General features: G+C 35.6%; 1 protein-coding gene across 4 annotated transcripts in view; it reads right to left on the bottom strand.

Moving 5' to 3' along the window:
• Positions 1-18169, bottom strand: part of LOC145668485 (putative peptidoglycan muropeptide transporter SLC46) — a 62291-nt gene that overhangs the window by 9731 nt on the left and 34391 nt on the right. For all 4 annotated transcript variants that reach the window (XM_081736419.1, XM_081736420.1, XM_081736418.1 and 1 more), the window contains exons 4-5: positions 17247-17393; positions 3142-3225 (exon numbers count right to left, since the gene is read on the bottom strand). In XM_081736419.1, coding sequence (XP_081592545.1) covers positions 3142-3225; positions 17247-17393 — 231 coding nt within the window. The remainder of the gene's footprint in view (positions 1-3141; positions 3226-17246; positions 17394-18169) is intronic.

Genomic DNA, 18169 nt, shown 5'->3' with positions numbered 1-18169 from the left:
GCGAAATTTTCATCCATGCGATAGAAACGTACTTTGCCTGTGATTTGGTACCGTCTAAAGCCGACCACTGACATTTTTGGTGGTGAATTTTGACGTTTTATAGAACGAAATTTTCCAATCTGTTATTACATTTGTAGTTTTAAAAAATCATGACCCAAAAGCTAAATTTCGTGACTTTCATGACCGTTTTCTGATTTCATGACTTTTTCGTGACATTCGTGACTTTCGTGACCAATAGACACCCTGCAGAAGGAAAGGGAAAAGAAAAGAGACAAAGGGAGAGAAGAGAAAATGGTATGGGATAGAGAGGATTGGAGAAAAGACAGAGATACTAAAGAACTTATTAAGAAAAGGGGGTGTGAACATATACAGAAAAGGAAAAAGTAGAATCCTGGAAGTGATTAAGAAAATGAGGAATGAGAAAGGAGGACATAAAAGAAGATGAAGGAATAGTGTGTGAAGTGAAATGTAATATGATATATATTGGAAAAACAGGAAAAAAGCTTAACGAAAGAGTAAAACAACATAAGGATGACGTGAGATTTAAGGGAGAGAATAACGCGATATATAAACATGTAAAAGAAACAGGACATGATATAACTTGAGAAGGGGTACAAGGTTTAGAAAAAGAGTAGAACATTAATAAGAAAATGGAAAGAAGCGAGGATTAAGAGAGGAAAAAGAGATATATTAATGAATTGAACAAATGTACTTCAAATTCATGAATTATGGGATAGGCTGTTAGAAAGAATTCTAGATAAAAAATTCACGGATAAGAAAAATTACATTATAGAACATAGAATGGAGAGGAAGCGTCAAATTTGATTGATATTTGGGAATAAGAAGGAGAACTGAAAGAGAAAAATTATAATAATAGTGGGTTATATACTAAAAACAGTTATAATATAAAATTTTAAAATGAAACGGTAAATTATAACAATATCTTATTGTTCATATTATAAATTTAAAATTATATAAAAGGCAAGAATTAAAATTTTATAATAATAATTTAATATTAGGATGTCTCTACTACTTATATTAGGGTAATATGAATATACATATGCCAATTAACGTCTGAGGAAGATAACGTTATGTTATGGAAACTGTTACGAATTAATTTAATTTTAATAAACAAGCACATACTCTTGTCAGAAAAATATTAATCATTTAAGTAATAATTCCAAAGTCAACATGGAAGGAAGAAAATCTATAATTCTCGGAGGATTCGGTCCACGAACTCCACATCACCCTGATAGAGGAAAGCGTAAGTGTGAAATGGGCATACGCTGGCTTGGGTGTGGGAGAAAGCAACAAGGAAGGAAAAAGAGTGATAGATTCCGACGGCATTCGATTTGATGATTTGCAATACATGTTTTCAGAAGGAAAAGGAGTAGCTTCTGGCTTACAAGAGTAGTGGTAAAGAAAGTCAAACCATTTACATTTTGTGCCTAGGACAATATTTCAAGGAAATTAAAAACTGAAAAGTAAATAAATAGTGAAAGCGTGGCCCCGTAACATAGGATGATGAGCGTTCGCGAGTAGATACAATAGGAGGTCGCGAAATGAAGAGCCCAAAATTAGATGGTGGAGACTGAAAGAGGACAAATTAAGGCGATCGTTCAAAGAATGTGTTTTGGAAGGAGTAAATCTGCAAGAAGAGGATGTACAAAAGTGATGGAAAGTAAACAGTAGGAACATACTGATAGCCGCAGAGAATATGCTGAGTAGAACTTCAGGGAAGAATCTCTCTGCATGAACAGAGATGAGTTAGTGGAATGAGGAATATCAAGAATCTATTTATGCAAAGAGAGAAGCAAAGGAAAAGTGGGATATTTTGGGGCAGGAGAGGATAAAGGTAGCTTTCAGGCGCCCAATAAGGCAGCAAAGAGGGCAGTGGACAGAGTAAGCCTGGGATAAAATGTATGACGAACTTGAAACACCAAGGGGAGTGAAGAAAGTATACAAGTTAGCAAAAAATAGAGATAATACAACAAAGAATATTATTCATACTAGGCAAATGAAAGATGGCCAAGGATTGGCGTTTACGAGTCACTTTTCACGTTCAACTTCATATCATTCCACAAGCGGATAGTACGCACCGTAAATGGTCATCAATCGGGAGATCAAGAATCCTCCAAATAACATCAGTACTTGGATTACTCAAAATCACTTAACTGATGGTACCATCAGTATGTCTAGGTATAGGGATCTGCAGCCGAATTAAAAAAGAATTCATGAATTTGCTTCGAAGACAACGTATACACAATAGTCTCAACTGTGTAAATGTGTAACAATCGTAGCAATCAAACGGGCAAATTGATTCTGGAGCCAACGACGAATTCGCAACTTAACTTGGTATGGACTTAATATGTCTTGTACCTTTATCAAATGAATATTTAATAGTGCTTTTTCTCAATTGGAGATTCATGATCTTGTTGTGTCTAGTATCCACACTAACACCAGACGATCAAATAAGACCTAAAAAAAAAATCTTCACCAAATCACCACGGACCTTAGTGCTGGAAGCTCCATGCTTATTGATGCTTTCGTAAAACGTCGATACGCATGAAGCTTCCAGCACTAAGGTCCGTCCGCACCGCTAGACACCGGTCGAATCCTCTGCTAATGTTAGAATAAGTGGAATTTGGCTGACCTAATTTATTTCTAAGCAGAACATACACAAATGAAACCCCAATCGAAAAACACAATTAGAAAGGCCTAGGTATAGATCGAAGCACAATATTAAGATGGATCTCGCAAAAATAGGAATACGAAGTAGAACTGGACCTAGTTGGCTATGGACAGAAATCAATGGAAAGCTTTAGTGAATGCGGCATTGACCTTCGGATTCCATAGTCTATAGATTTATTTAGTTATATGCTAGCAATGAAAGAAATTTATGCGGGAGTTAGATAAGATGGAGCAATTAATTGGATCAACAAACACTTACAGGAAACACAACCCTAGTCAACATCAACCTGTTACGTTTAAAAACGTAAAAGAAATTTTGCATACTGCGTTAACATAGCCTCTTAAGGATGTCCGTATAAGGACTAATTTTAGTGATTACGGACATTAAGTTGGATGTTACTGTTGTCTTTCTGTACATTATTGAAATTTTACTTAAAAATTGGAACTTACCGACTTCATTTTCTGAGACCACCTTGGACACAATAGATCTGGTAAGGGGGAACATAGCTGCATGCATAATATCCAACACTGCACCTGTAAATAATAAGTGAGTTTCATTTTACGGTGACTTTCAAACTATGTGAATTTAATACTCGAAGTAGTACTACTATGAGCAAAATAAATGACGCGTCTCTTTATTCTGAAGTTTTTTGAAAATATCTCAGTTTTCTTTATATGTTCGAAATTTTGGAAGGTTTCCCCAGCAGGACAGGGTAATAACAAACCCGTTTTTAATATTTGTGTTAGATATTAGCTTAAAATAAATAAATTAGAAGCAAAAAACATTAAATCGACAGAAATCTCGAGAAAAACCAACTCTGCTAAAGTGGGAATTTTCAAGAACGCGAGGGAATTCTGCAGTTCAACACGAAGCAGCATCTATGTCATTGTGAGAGACGTGGATTAGATCTACAAACGAAAATGTTAACGAAATATTTCTAATATGTCTTATTACATGCACTATCAGCAAACTCCAAATATATATGAATCTATGCTAAGTATTAACGTATAGGTAGAGCAAATAGTGGAAATTACCTATGGGAAAAGACGAATTCTTAGCACAATCGTAATGAAAAATCGTGTTTACCGTAGAACAGCTTCAGTTCACGTTAGAAAACAAATAGCTCAATCAGTTGAAGTAACTAGTCTGTATGCCGAGGGTAGTGGGTTTGAGCCCCACGGAAGTGCCGTTGTAAATTTTATTACTATGGTTATTCTATTTATTTTTTATGTGGGAAAGAATCAAATTGTAACATCTGTGTAAAACTCATTACGATAACAAAAAAGAGAAAATGTCGTTGTCGCACTTGCATTAGTGTCTCTAATTTTTGTTTGCAAACAGTTTCGTAATTATTTCCCCTGTGCTCACTGCTCACTGGTGCATAACGAATGTTTTCCAGTACATGTTAATTCTAATTTGGAGAATTTTATAAAGTTTCACAATGTTTCTCACTTGATAGTCTTCTAACTACTTTTTTGGACACTTTGATAACCGATTTCCCTATTAAATGTTTAATTTTCCCTATATATATTTAATTACGGAAAAGTTTTACAATGTATTTGTCTTAAATTGAAGTTGTTTTGAATTTACCACATGAGGTAAGTAGCACGAAGAAGGGGAACTGAAGTAACTGATATTCTACGTAAAGGCAACCTATTGTAGAATGATTATGCTTCTTACCTTCAGCACATAATCTTTACGTTAGAGTCAGACAGAGAAAAATCCTGTTTTTTCCTCCCCTATGACCACTCATCTTAAAGCTCTACATGTAATGATTCGTTTCACATAATTTCGGCTCTCCAAAGACATTCATATTATTATTATTATTATTATTATTCCTGAATATGCCACCCTTACATAATGTAGTAACTTTAGACATCTTAGTTTAGAGTGCTTTCTTTAGTAATAATTTAAGCAACCACGTAAAAAATAAATAAATAAATAAATAAATAAATAAATAAAAATAAAATGTATGAGGGGACACGACGTTTTATTTCCTCCCTCTCTTTTCAGCACCGTCCCAACAGAAAGTATATAATTTCTGACAAGCAGGGCAGACAAAATGGATAAGATATATATTTAGAGTATCCTTTCCTCCTTCGTGAATGGAATATCACGTAGCATTTTTTATTCTACTGAAGACGACCCTAGGCCGTTATGGTTAGGTAACAAAAGAAATACCTAAAATATTTATTGCGCCCCTTGACTGTAATATTACCTCTTCTTTATTTGTTCGAGGCCGCCCTACACAACCAAGGGTGACAAAAAGAATAGGAAAAGTGTCTAAAGATTACAAAGCACTTTATATTGTGTCAGAAACAAGGCAGCGTATACACAGCATTGCTTTCGTCAACAAGTGTTTCACCCTTGAGTCGCTTATAAAATTAGGCATAATAAATTTTGCCTATTATTGTTCTAGAGGGATTTGTCCAGGATTGTTTGGTGTCGGGCTAATAACGATGAGTATGTTTATTTACATCACCGTTAAAGAAATAGCAAACTTTCTGAAAGGAACTTACTTAGGAAACATCAGATGCTCCTCCTACTTAATTGCATCTGGCGTTCTGAGTGAAAGTTCTATGGGACTATTAGAAAAATATATATTCCCGTTTCCACGCTGATGGTAGAATTTCTTAAGCTGTTATTGAATTACGTTCGAAGTATAGGCGTAAACAGCGCCCCCGCAACCCTGCGGCGTGGGGACCGTACAAGCTGCAAGGCCAAAAAATATACAGAAAGTACGCAGGGGCAGACCAGGCCAAATTTTCACCCGGGCAAAGTGACTTTTTGGCTGCCTTCCCCCAGTACTAGCCTATATTTTACATTTTATCATAGTGTTTTTAATATTTAAAACCTATTTTTCAAAAAGACATTCATTACCTAGGAAAACTTCACAAAGAATATGGCCCGCTATAAACAATGCGAACTCCGCCCCCCTTCGCTTGGTCTAGTGGCTAGCACGCCTGCCTTCTGTGGTACCGGGTCCAATTCTCGGTGGGTTACTGTTGAACGATAAAAGTGGTTCGGATTCCACTATAATTAGTATCCACATCTCCTTTGGCCATTAAGGCATAACCATGGAACGCTAAACTCAAGCAAACAAACAAACAATACTTACTCCCCCGTCACTCTTTATTCTACATGCCATCTCTCCATTTTTCGATACAGCCTCCTTAGTACTATGAAACTCTCCTCTTCCATGGTTATGTAATTGCCACTACTTTACAAGAATGTAAACAAAAAAGTCAGTAGAAAACATTATAAAATTTACTTTTTGAGGCTCTTTGGCGCCCCTCTTTCTCTGGCGCCCCGGGCAGTCACCCGGCCTTTGGTACGCCCTGAAAGTACGGACGCATAACTAAGGACTATGGAGGAGAGGTTAACCTTCATGTTATGCCACTAGTTTGACATGTTTGAAATGTTCAGTGACTGATCGGTTAGTGAAATAATTTCGGTAGTTACTGATGTTTCAAGTTTAGCTAAGACAAAGTTACCTAACGAAATACATTTGATAACGCGATGTCACAATTTGATTTTTCCTCACATAAAAAAGATAAAAAACGATAGTAATAAAAACCCTTACTCGTACTGGGTTCGAACTAACAACCTAATTCGTACAGACTAGTTGCTCTGACCAACTGAGTTTCGATTTCTTACGCGAAAGAAGTCTGTTATATTACGAGGCATGCTTTTCATTATCAAAACTGTTCGAAGTAATACGAACACGGCTTAAGAACAGAGACGGAACTGAATTACTACTCGATTGACCTTGAGGGCAAATCACCAAAGGGTAGCTATAAACGTAAGTTCAGCATGCATTTCTGTGGAGTTATGTTCAGTATTCCTATCTGCCAATCACGCTTGTTCGTAGGAGTAATATTTTACAAACCTAACCTTTCGATAGAGCACAATAGGAGAGAAACAAAGGGAAGGAATTCTTGCCCTTGTGAACGTAGGATACCACCATGTGCAATAAAACTGTCGCGTCTTCTTGAAGTGATATTTTATCGAAAATAACTCGTTTTTTCTTTATATATCCGAAGTTTTTGAGGGTTTCAAAATGAGGAAACGTTACTGACAAAAAAGGACGCATTTAGGTGTGGGTCCAGGGGGTCCGGACCCCCCTCTGAAATCCCAACTTTTCTGTAAATTTAGCCTAATTTTGGGGATTATCTTTTAAAATTTTATTATAATTTATCCTAATATTGAAGTCGGACCCCTCCCAAAATAAATTACTGCATACGTGCCTGCTGACAATTTTCAATATATTCGTTAAATAATAAAGTAAAATAACTAAATTAGGAGCAAAAAGCTTCAACACGGGTTAACTTTTGTCCACTGCCAATATTGTTAGAAGGGATAATAGCAAAAACTGCTAGTCAATGCTGAACCTTGGAACTTAACTCCGAACAGCAAGCCTATTATTGAGAACTACATATGAAACATTTTTATCAAAACTTATCTAGCTTTTACCTGGCATGAAATTATTATATACACCAAAATGCACTCTCCTAAAATGTGTATCTAAACATTGCTCTACGTATCTACGAAGCAATGAAAGTTTTTTTTATCGAAATATGTGAGCAGGAAACTAACAGCCAGCCATTTTATTTAAATCGTAATAAACCCTGTAACCATGCGTTAACGTGAAGACAAAGCTTGGTCCATTGGTAAAGTGTTGGAAGAATGAAAACTCAATGTTCGTAGGTTCGAATCTATCCACTCACCACAACATTTTATTCTTATATGTAACGATGAAATAAGAAAGAAAAATGTATAACCGTTAAGACAAAACTTCAACCAAGTCTGAAGAGAACAATACTAAAATAGTAACACAATGACGTCAATCAAGAATTATTTCATGTATCGTTTGGACGAAATTACAGCTGTCAACAATTGCAGAAGTAAAAACAGGCTGATAGGCGTAATGCAGTCTAGACTTCTGAATGCATTTACTTCCTGAAAACTTCCGTCTCGTCATTGGTATGCCGTTAGTCATGGTAAAACCTTTCAATTGGAAGTGAAATGACGGTGAAATGACACAAACTAAAACAGTTTTAAATCAATAAGTGTCTATGTGTAAAAGTAGGTGTCTCTTATCTATAGTTCTGAGTTCCTTTTACTTTGAAGTGACAAATGAGAGAAGAAAGTATGGTGATCGAAAAAAAAAAAATCAAATTTGAGATTTCAACGAATTTATATGTATAATAGCCCCTAATACCGAAAAAAGTTATTTTTCGATACATCTCCATCTGTTCGTCTGTCCGTTCGCTACACTTTTCTGTGCACTAGCCTAGAGGCCATACCGTTCAACTTATCTGCACCAAGATTTTCATAGTATTTCCTATAGTTTCTTTTATTTCCCTCCTACTCCCAAAACAAGGGTAGTTTCCTGTACGATGAAAATAGAAAAAATATATTTTTCCATAACTGACTCTAACGATCTTGTTTTCTTTCTTTTTTATAAATCAATATTTAATTAGCAACCCTATTTTGTGGTATAAGGCATTTATCTGAGAAAAGTCTACAAGGGGTAGTTTATACTTAGGGGCGAGTTTTTTTCTCAGTGATCTCAAAATGGACTCAAGTGTTTTCGTTCATATTTCATAAATAAATATTTCATTAATAACTTAACAATATGGCATAACTCGTTTGTCCTAAAAACAAATGCGAGGGGTAGTTTATTCTTGGTGGAATGTGTTGTCTGGGCGAATTTCTTTAAAACGACTCAATAGAGTTTACTCATATTTAAAAAATACATATTTCGTTAATAACCGAACAATATGGCAAAACTAGTTTGTCCTGAAATAAATATGCGAGGGGTAGTTAATACTAATTTTTATCAATTGGATTAAATACATAATTAACAATTATTTATTTTAGCGTTATAAATTAATTAAACACTCTTGGGGGTGTTTTTCCTCCACGGTTTTCTCAAAAATGAGTTAAGCAATTTTGTTCGTACTCAGAAATAAATATTTCATTAAAAACCTAATAGTATGGAATAACTCGCTTACCCTGAAAGAATCCTCAAGAGAGAGTTTATTCGGGGAGTTATTTTTCCCTCACGATTTTCTCAAATTACTCGGACAATTTTATTGATAATTCATAAATAAGTATTTCATTAATAACCCTATATTTTAGTATGTCATTTCTATGAAAAACAATTACGACGGATAGTTTATTTTTGGGGTCAAGATTATTCCCGATAATTTTATCGAACGACAGGCGATTTTGTTCAAATTTCGCAAATAAATATTTCATTAATAACCAAAAGTATATCTTAACTCAGTGTTCGAAACAATTCACAAGAGGTAGGTTACTCCTGACGTGTTCTTTTTGAACGACTTTCTCAAAAATGACTCATTTGATTTTTTCATATTTCATAAACAATTATTGCATTAATTGCTTTATTATATGTCTAATGAAAATGTGCTCAAAGTGTGAGTTAGTTTTGTAGTGTGGATTTTCTTCAATCGAAGATTTTTATTCGATAATCTGACATTCGATGTATTTGAATAATACGATAATTTTATTCGTATTATCCAAATACACACTTCAGTAACAACTGCGGCCTTACACAGTTAAGAAATTGAATTGAAAAAGTTTAGTGCGGTGGCCCTGTAATTAAATATTTTTTGGTAAACTCCCTAGCTTTTTGTGGTAAACTCCGGCTTTTCTTTTCGAGCGACAAAAGAGAGAAGAAAATATGGTGATTGTGAAAATAGTATATCAAATTCAGATTTCAACGGATTTACATACTTCATGGCGTCTACATACTGAAAATGTGATTTTTCGATACCCGTCCTTCTGGTCCGTCCGTTCGGTATACTTTTCTGTGCACTCGCCTAGAGGCCATACCGTTCAACCTATCTACACCAAACTTTAAACTTAGGGTTTACATAGTATCACTGCAGGAGATTTTCCAATTTTTTTCCTACCGCCTAAAATAAGTGTGGTTTACTAACAGCCGAAAATCGAAAAAAGCTATTTTCTCCAAAGTGGTTTTAACAATTTTGTTTATTTTGCATTAATCAATATTTAATTAACAACCCTATATTGCAGTATCAGATATTTCTCTTAGAAAAATTTACGAGGGGTAGTTCTCGAGGGGTACTTGGAGGTGACTTTTTCTCGACGATTTTCTCAGAAAAGACACTGGCAAATTTTGTACACACTTCATAAATAAATATTTAACCTTGCAGCTTGGTATAAGTCAATTGACCTGAAAAATATATAGGTAGTAGTTTATTCTTAGAGTTGAATTTATTCCGTGAGTTTCTCAAACACGATCAGTTGGCAACCCTGTATCTTGACAACGAAGCTGAATTCGAAAACTGCAAGAGGACCATTTGTCTCCTTTTGATGTCACGAATCATCTCCCAGAATAGATCTTGAAAAACAATTTTAAAACTTAGACTTTTGTTTTCGAGGCATTCCAGACAAGACGAGACATTTTAAAAGCTATCTCGTGTCCTAAACATTTGTCACGTCTTATTTTGGATGTCACAAAGTGTGTCTCGTCTTTTTCTCGAGACATGTCTTATCTCATGCGCATTTGTTAACACTTGGAAAGGATTATCTTTCTACTCAAAACATTGTTTTTATAATGGTTGCATATTTATGATAATTGCCGTTAACATAAATTATAGTCCTTTCAGTTGAATTAATTGTTTATTATTATTATTGAAATTAAAATTAAATGGAATATCTAGTTTAACGTTGCAGGATTATGCACCTACGCTAAGGAAGAATGATGATGAATGAAATGGTGAAATGAAGAAAGTGGGAGGAAAATGGAAAATCCTAAGAAAACCCATGTCCGGTATTTGTCCACCTCAAATTTCACTTGGCGCGAAGTGGAATCGAGCCACGGACCCCATGCACCAAAGCTGAATGCTCTATTATTATTATTATTATTATTAATATTAATAATAATAATAATAATAATAATAATAATAATAATAATAATAATAATAATCATGATAATTGAAGCGAGCTTAACGAGTTTCAACCGTCCGACTCAACCAATGTTTGGGTGCCTGTTCGTTCGTCTGCTCCATGACAACTTCTCATAAAACACATTCCATTTTAATGAAACTAGTAAGTGCTTCCTTTTAGCTTTGAGCAGTAACTATTGCTTGGAATTTGAATCTGTAAAATATAAGAGGTAAAATTAACCAAATGGTGCAAGTTTCCACTCATGTATATAAAACAAGTTTGCAATATCAACTACGTGAATCTTGTCCCATAAAGAAGCCGAAAACCCTACACCGAAGAGCCCTACGAGATTTGATCATTGTCCACACGGACTGAAATAGTCATTTGAAGCCAATACTTTAATATGAAGCCAATAATGTCTTTAAAATAGACGAAAAATTCGAAAGTTATAAGCATTTTCATATTTTTGCCTTTTCTCATAAGGGAGCCGTAGCCCCCTATACTGAGGAGACCCCCCAGGATTTGATCATTGTCAACTCGGACTGAAATTGTCATTTGGAACCAACACTTTAATACCAAGTCAAACATTTCTTTAAAATAGACGAAAAATTCGAAAGTTATAAACATTTTAATATTTTTGCGTTTTCTCATAAGGGCGCCGTATTAGCCTACACTGAAGAGCCCCACGAGATTTGATCATTGACCACTTGGACTGAAATTCTCATTTGAAACCAAAACTTTAATATGAAGCCAAAAATTAAACTTTTACATCAATTTAAACTGACTGGGTTCCGGTTCACCCCACTATTATGTTTAGTTTAGTTAAGTGGTAATTTGTGACAGTTTCACATCATCAAAAAAATCTTTCACTTCCCCCCCCCCAGGAGTTCGTGCTGGATCCGCCACTGGAATCAATAGACACTTTTCCTATTCTTTTTGTCACCCTTGATTGTGTAGGGGCTCCCTCGCACAAATAAAGAAGCGGTAATATTACAATCAAGGGGCGCTCTATATTAGATATTTCTTTAGTTACCTACCCCTAACCGCACAGGGCCATCTTTGGTAGAATAAAAAAGCTACTTGATATTCCAATCATGAAAGGGGAGAGGATGCTGTAAATATATTTCTTACTCATTTTTTCTGCCCTGCTTATCAGAAATTACTTTCTGTTTGAAGGGTACTGAAATGAGAGGGGTAAAATAAAACGTCGTAGCCCCTCCTACATGGTTGCTCAAATAATTACTAAAGAAAGCATTTTAAACTAAGATATCTAAGATTTAAACTAAGAAACTAAGATATCCTTACATTATGTAAGGATGGCATATTCAGGATGATGATGATGATGATTACGATTGTTTTATTATTATTATATGAATGTTTTTGGAGCACCGAAATTTTGTGAGACGAACAATGGTATGTAGAGGTTTAAGATGGGTGGTCATACGGAGGAAAAAATAGAATTTTTTTCTGGCTGACTCTCTAGCGTAAAGATTATGTGCTGAAGGGAAGAAGTATCATCATTCTACAATAGGTTGCTTTTACGTAGAATATCAATTACTTGAGTTTTCCTCCTTCGAGCTATTTATCTCATGTGGTAAATTCAAAACAATTTCAATTCAATACAAATACATTGTAAAACTTTTCCGTAATTAAACATCTAGGGAAAATTAAACATTTAATAGGGAAATCTGTTATCAAAATATCCAAACAAGTAGATAGAAGACTATCTAGTGAGAAATATTGTGAAACTTTATAAAATTCTCCAAATTAGAATTAACATTTACTGGGAAACATTCGTTATGCGCCAGCGAGTATGTAGTGAGCAGTGAGCACAGGGAAAATAATTACAAAACTGTTTGCAAACAAAATTACGGACGCTAATGCAAGTGCGACAAGGACATTTTTTTCTTTTTTTGGTATCGTAATGAGTTTTACACATATGTTACAATTTGATTCTTTCCCACATAAAAAAATAAATAAAATAACCATAGTAATAAAATTGTAAACGACACTTCCATGGAGGTTCGAACCCACTACCCTCGGCACACTGACCTGTTGCTTTAACTAACTGAGCTATTTGTTTTGTTACGTAAGCTACGTCTGTTCTATAGTAAAGACGATTTTTCATTACGGTCGCGCTACCAATTCGTCCTTTTCCATAGATAATTTCCACTTTTTGCTCTATCTTTATTTTAATACTTGCGATATATTCATATATTTGGAGTTTGCAGATAATGCACGTAATAAGACATATTAGAAATATTTCGTTAAAATTTTCGTTTGTAGATTTAATTCACATTTCTCTCAATGACATAGATGTCGCTGCTTCGTGTTGAACTGCAGAATTCCCTCGCGTTCTTGAAAATTTCCCACTTTAGCAGAGTTGGTAATTCTCGAGATTTCTGTCAATTTAATGTTTTTAGCTTCTAATTTATTTATTTTAAGCTAATATCGAACACAAATATTAAAGACGGGTTTGTTATTACCCTGTCCTGCTGGGGAAACCTTCCGAAATTTCGAACATATAAAGAAAACAGAAATATTTTCAAAAAACTTCAAAATAAAGATACGCGTCATTTATTTTGCTCATAGTAGTACATCTACAATACTGGTTGTAACAGAGGAGTAAGATCAAAGAGAATCTATTCCTCAGACGTTGAAACCATATCAAAAAGCCACTACCCGCTAGCTCTTACTGTTTTGCTCTATGGATATCAATATTTTTGGATGCGTTCTAAATCCCCTCTTCCACTCTCTTTAGAATATGCAGTTTAATCAAAGTGATATTATAAGAATTGGCTCGATCCAAGTACTAACTATGTTCAAAATTTCATTTCAAACGGTTCAGCCGTTTTCCCGTGACGATGAGACAGACAACGTGATTTGAATATGAAGCAAAAATTATAGAAATTTCTTCCTTTCCTTCTTAGAAATGGAATTTCTGGAAACACTGGGAAACATGTGCAATTATTTTTAATGAGGAGTTTATATACCAAGTTTTATTTTATTAACTTGAGAGGCTCCTGAGACTATATTTTTGGCATAAATTTTGATCCTCCTTCCCCACACATAATATACACTTTAATCAAAATAACATAATGAATGTCTTGTCTCAGGTTAAGTACTAAGAACTGTTCAAAAATTCGTTTCGAACAGTTTAGTCCCTTATATACCCATACATTACGATGAATGTTAATTATGTGAAGAAAATGCTTAAAAAAAAAAAAAAAAAAAAAAAAAAAAAAAAAAAAAAAAAAATCTCCCAAACCCTAAAATGGTTTACATGTCGGACCAAAGTAACTCGTGACAAAAATTAGTTCAACTTAATAATATTAAAACGGCTCACAAATGCATTTACACTATACAATATAAGGCCAAGGTCTATGATATATTGTTGTAATTTAAAAATGCAAGGAAAAATGAGACCGTATCTTGGATAGAGGTAATCGAGATAGGACCACACCCAATGGCGGAGTCAAGGGACAGCCAGACCCCCTTGCTTAAATTCTTGGCTCCTGTATGCCCCTCCCACACAAAGAGTGATACTGCTATAGGTTGACAAACGGTGAGTTAATAGTGGCCACAAATGAAACTACTACCGAAACATATCTCGACAACAGAATTACCAACTGCAGAATACCGTATGTTGCAATAGTCTGCGTTCCTAGTAAAAAGTTCCAGGCTCGTTTTTTAAGGACAGCAAGATCTAATTTATCGAAATCTGTAAGGTGCATGCATTGGCATCACTATATCAACGTTCCTTTTAACTTCTGTCCCTTATCTGGTTAACTTCTTTGTTTTCGAAAAAGAACCAAAAGAAAAAAAAAAGCAAAATCAGTCGGCATTCTCGTTCGCTTCGATGTTGAAAGTCATACTAAAATAAGAAATGCTTACTTACAACTAGCATGCACTGCAGTAAAACATTACACTTGTATTGGACGAAAGAAGTTTTCCTACACTAAGTAATTAATTTCCATTGATTATGGCGACATAGAACAAATGCATAGCATCCATTAAATAATTTAGTATTATTATTATCAAATAATATCGAGCCATTTTTTTAATGTACGGTAAAAGAAGAGAGCAGAAGTTTTTATTATTTCTGTCATTCTCTCTTGTTGTTTGCATCTTAGTCGTTCGAGAAAATTAAGATACTGAATACTACCAACACCTACTATTTGCTACTGATACTGGTTCTCCTTCTCGACTACCTTCTGGCCTTGTCTCTAGTACGTCTAGTTTCCTAACACTCTTGACCGTTGGCAACTCAGTAGAAACTTTCTACTGCGATGTTAACAAGCGATACTAGAGATCTCCCAGGAAAACGGAGTCAGCGCTTGGTGGACCTATACTACTAACTAAAGCTTGGGGAAATGAAGGAAACAAAAATCAGTGATTCTTTATAAATAAATCGTTCAGAAGTATTGTATTTTAAACGATTTTAACTACAGCTTAATCCCAAAACTGCTACTACTAGAGAAATTCCGAAGTTTATCACACAGGCCAGTTACAAGTATGGTATTCTATGTTTTCGTTTTACATGTGTATTTGAAATATGTAATAACCTGATACAATGAAATTTGAAAAATACAACTTTATGTTGGGTTAGCAATACTATTAACCTTGTGGTATCACAGAGTATTCCAAATAATGCCCCTCCCCCCCTTTCGATATCTGCATAGTACAAATTTACAGTGTTTGTTGACCATTAGTTTAAAAGTTACAAGTGTGTATCAACATAAAGGTCCATCCTGTATATATCATTCTAAAATTTTAAAACTATACACACAAAATTTCACAGTTTTAGCAACATCCTTAGTACTGAATTAGAAAGATAAATAAAACTTATCTATCCATTAGAAACTTACGTAAACATACATACATTCGCCAACTAAAACATTATAACCACCCATTATTTCTTGAACAAAGTCGATGGGCTGACAAGAGGCACAGCAGAACCGTTCGCCAGATAGTGACAGGGATTTCTCTAGATCAGTCAGTGTATTGCTTCTGCGTAGAATGGAGAAGACCGATGATAAAACAGTTTGATTGGGGCCAGACTGTAATATCTAGACTGCTGGAAACATGCATATCGGAAACAGCGCGACTTGTCGGATGTTCAAGAACTGCTGTGGTTAGTGTCTTCCAATGGTGGGAAAGGAACGGTGAAACCAGCACAGAACCACACATGCATCTCATTAAAAGTGTCGAACGTTATTGACTGTCGAAGTCTGTAAAACAGGATGGGGAGCAAATTGTAGGACAACTAATAGCAGACTTTAACAGACTTACAATGGACAAAGCACGAGTGTGTGTCTGAGCACACAGTTCACCGTACACTGTTAGATATGGGCCTCCGCAGCCAATGTCTCACATGTGTAGCAATGTTAACCGCACGGCATGGTCGTTTATGATTGGAATGGGCACGCATCCATCGTCATTGGACCACTAAGAAATGGGACAACATTGCATGGTCCAATGAATCACGATACTGCCTTCATCACATCGGCGACCGGACAGGAATCCGTCGTCTTCCAGGAGAACAGTTGCTCGAAACGTGCACAATACGATGACGATAGACCGGTTGTGGCTTCAAGCTATCGACAGGCCATTCTTGATCATGTACACCCGTTTATGTGGGCCACATTCCCAGCTGGCTGGGCATCTTTCAGCACGACAACACTCCTTGTCGTAAGGTCAACGTTGTACTGTAGCAGTTCGAGGAGCACAGCAGTGAAATTTAAATGCTGCAATAGCCAATCTTAACCCAACTAACCCAACTCTGGGATACAACTGAGCGTCAGATCTTGAGCTTACTGCTCCCCTCCACGAGATTTAAGGAATTAAGTGATTTGCGTTTTAGAGGTCTGCACGGGCCGAGATTTTTAGCCCGGACCCGGCCCGGCATGTGGATTTATAATGTGAGGTCCGTCCCGAGTCCAAAATATGTTTTAGCCTTTAGGCCTGAGGCCGGCCCGAGCTCGTTTAATAATCAAATAAGCCCGAATTACAGAAACTTAATAATTAACGCAAAATTGTATTTTTATTTACAGCAATTAGAGGTTTAATTTTGCAGTTGTGCTTTAAAAGTTCTCCAGAAAGAAGGGTCCAATGAATATCGTTTACAGTATATTTACGAAGTTAGGCCTGAGAAATTGTATATTTAAAAATTTACGGCCCGAACCCGGCTCTGGACCGAAGTGATATATGCTTCGAAGGCCCGAGTCCGGCCCGAGCCCGTGCGGACCTCTATTGCGTATGCAGATGTGGTGCACCACTCCTCCAGCCATTTACCAAGGCCACCTCATTACTTCTATGTGAAACCACACTGCTGCTTTTCTGCGAGCTGCTGGTGGACGTATCAGGTATTAGATAAGTAGTCATAATATTTTGGTTGGTTAATATATACGCTTAATTGAAAATACGAGTAATATGCTGAAACACGAAAGTTTATTACAGTTTCCATATTATTTGTCATTGTTTAATAATAATAACATTAGAATTTTACAGAAGTAGGGGCTGACAATAGCAGAAGATTGAAGGGACTAATTGTTTCGAACAGATGATCTTCCACTGTTCTAAAGCTTAGCGTCAAATTAAACTTTTTACATACCTGCATACATTAACCACCATGAAGAACCAATGCAGCTAAGTCCCAAAGCTAACGCTGACAAGATTCTACAAACTGAAGCAAGTATACCAAGTAATTCGTCTCTCATCTGATAACATTGTGCCAATCCAATGAAGCTTACCAACGAACCTATATAAATTAAAAACAAAATAATGTTCATAAAAAACAAATAACATCAAATCCGACATTACTGATCGAGTTTGTTTTAACTAATATTTTTTTCTCAATTCTTATACATTATCTTCTTTCCCATAATGTGAGGCTATCCCATCTGTAAATTAACTTAAAAGATACATTACTTTTTGTATCATGTTACATAAGACCCGTATTTACGCAAGGCCCCAAGTTCAATGCGCACATGAAAACATCAAGATGAAAGTATGGTATGAGGATAAAAAGAGGCTGCCCACAAGAAAGAAATTTAGGGATCTATACAGGTTTCTTGCTACGTAGCTACTGACACTGAAAGAAGTTGAAACTATTGCCCATTGGCTGCCTGCGTAATTCGTGCATTTGGTTCTGTACTCCCGCCATGTTGTTGGTAGCTCAATGTACGCGGACTGTATTCTTTAGGCTTACGGGCTTGTGTTACGTATTCCACCAAAGATTTTTTTCCTAATTTCTCTACTATTCTTGTAGTAATTTTTATTGCATGTATTACGCGAGAGTGATTGACAACTTTCTAACTTAACCAAAAATAAGAAGTCGCATAGGCCTGAAGCCTGTGATCAAATGTTTTAGTACCTGGTCTTTGTAGACATCTACGAAATTCCAGTTACATTAAAGATATTAAAATTTTGCACCTTTATCCATTGCTTACATAAAAAAGTGTGTACGAAACATTTTATTCAAGGACGAGAAAAATGAAACTTTATACAAAGACAGAAAACTTGGACAGAGAATGG

The sequence above is a fragment of the Thermobia domestica genome, chromosome 13, assembly GCF_964235325.1.
Source record: "Thermobia domestica chromosome 13, izTheDome1.hap1.1, whole genome shotgun sequence".
Lineage (NCBI taxonomy): Eukaryota > Metazoa > Arthropoda > Insecta > Zygentoma > Lepismatidae > Thermobia > Thermobia domestica.
This window is presented reverse-complemented; position numbering and strand designations above follow the sequence as displayed.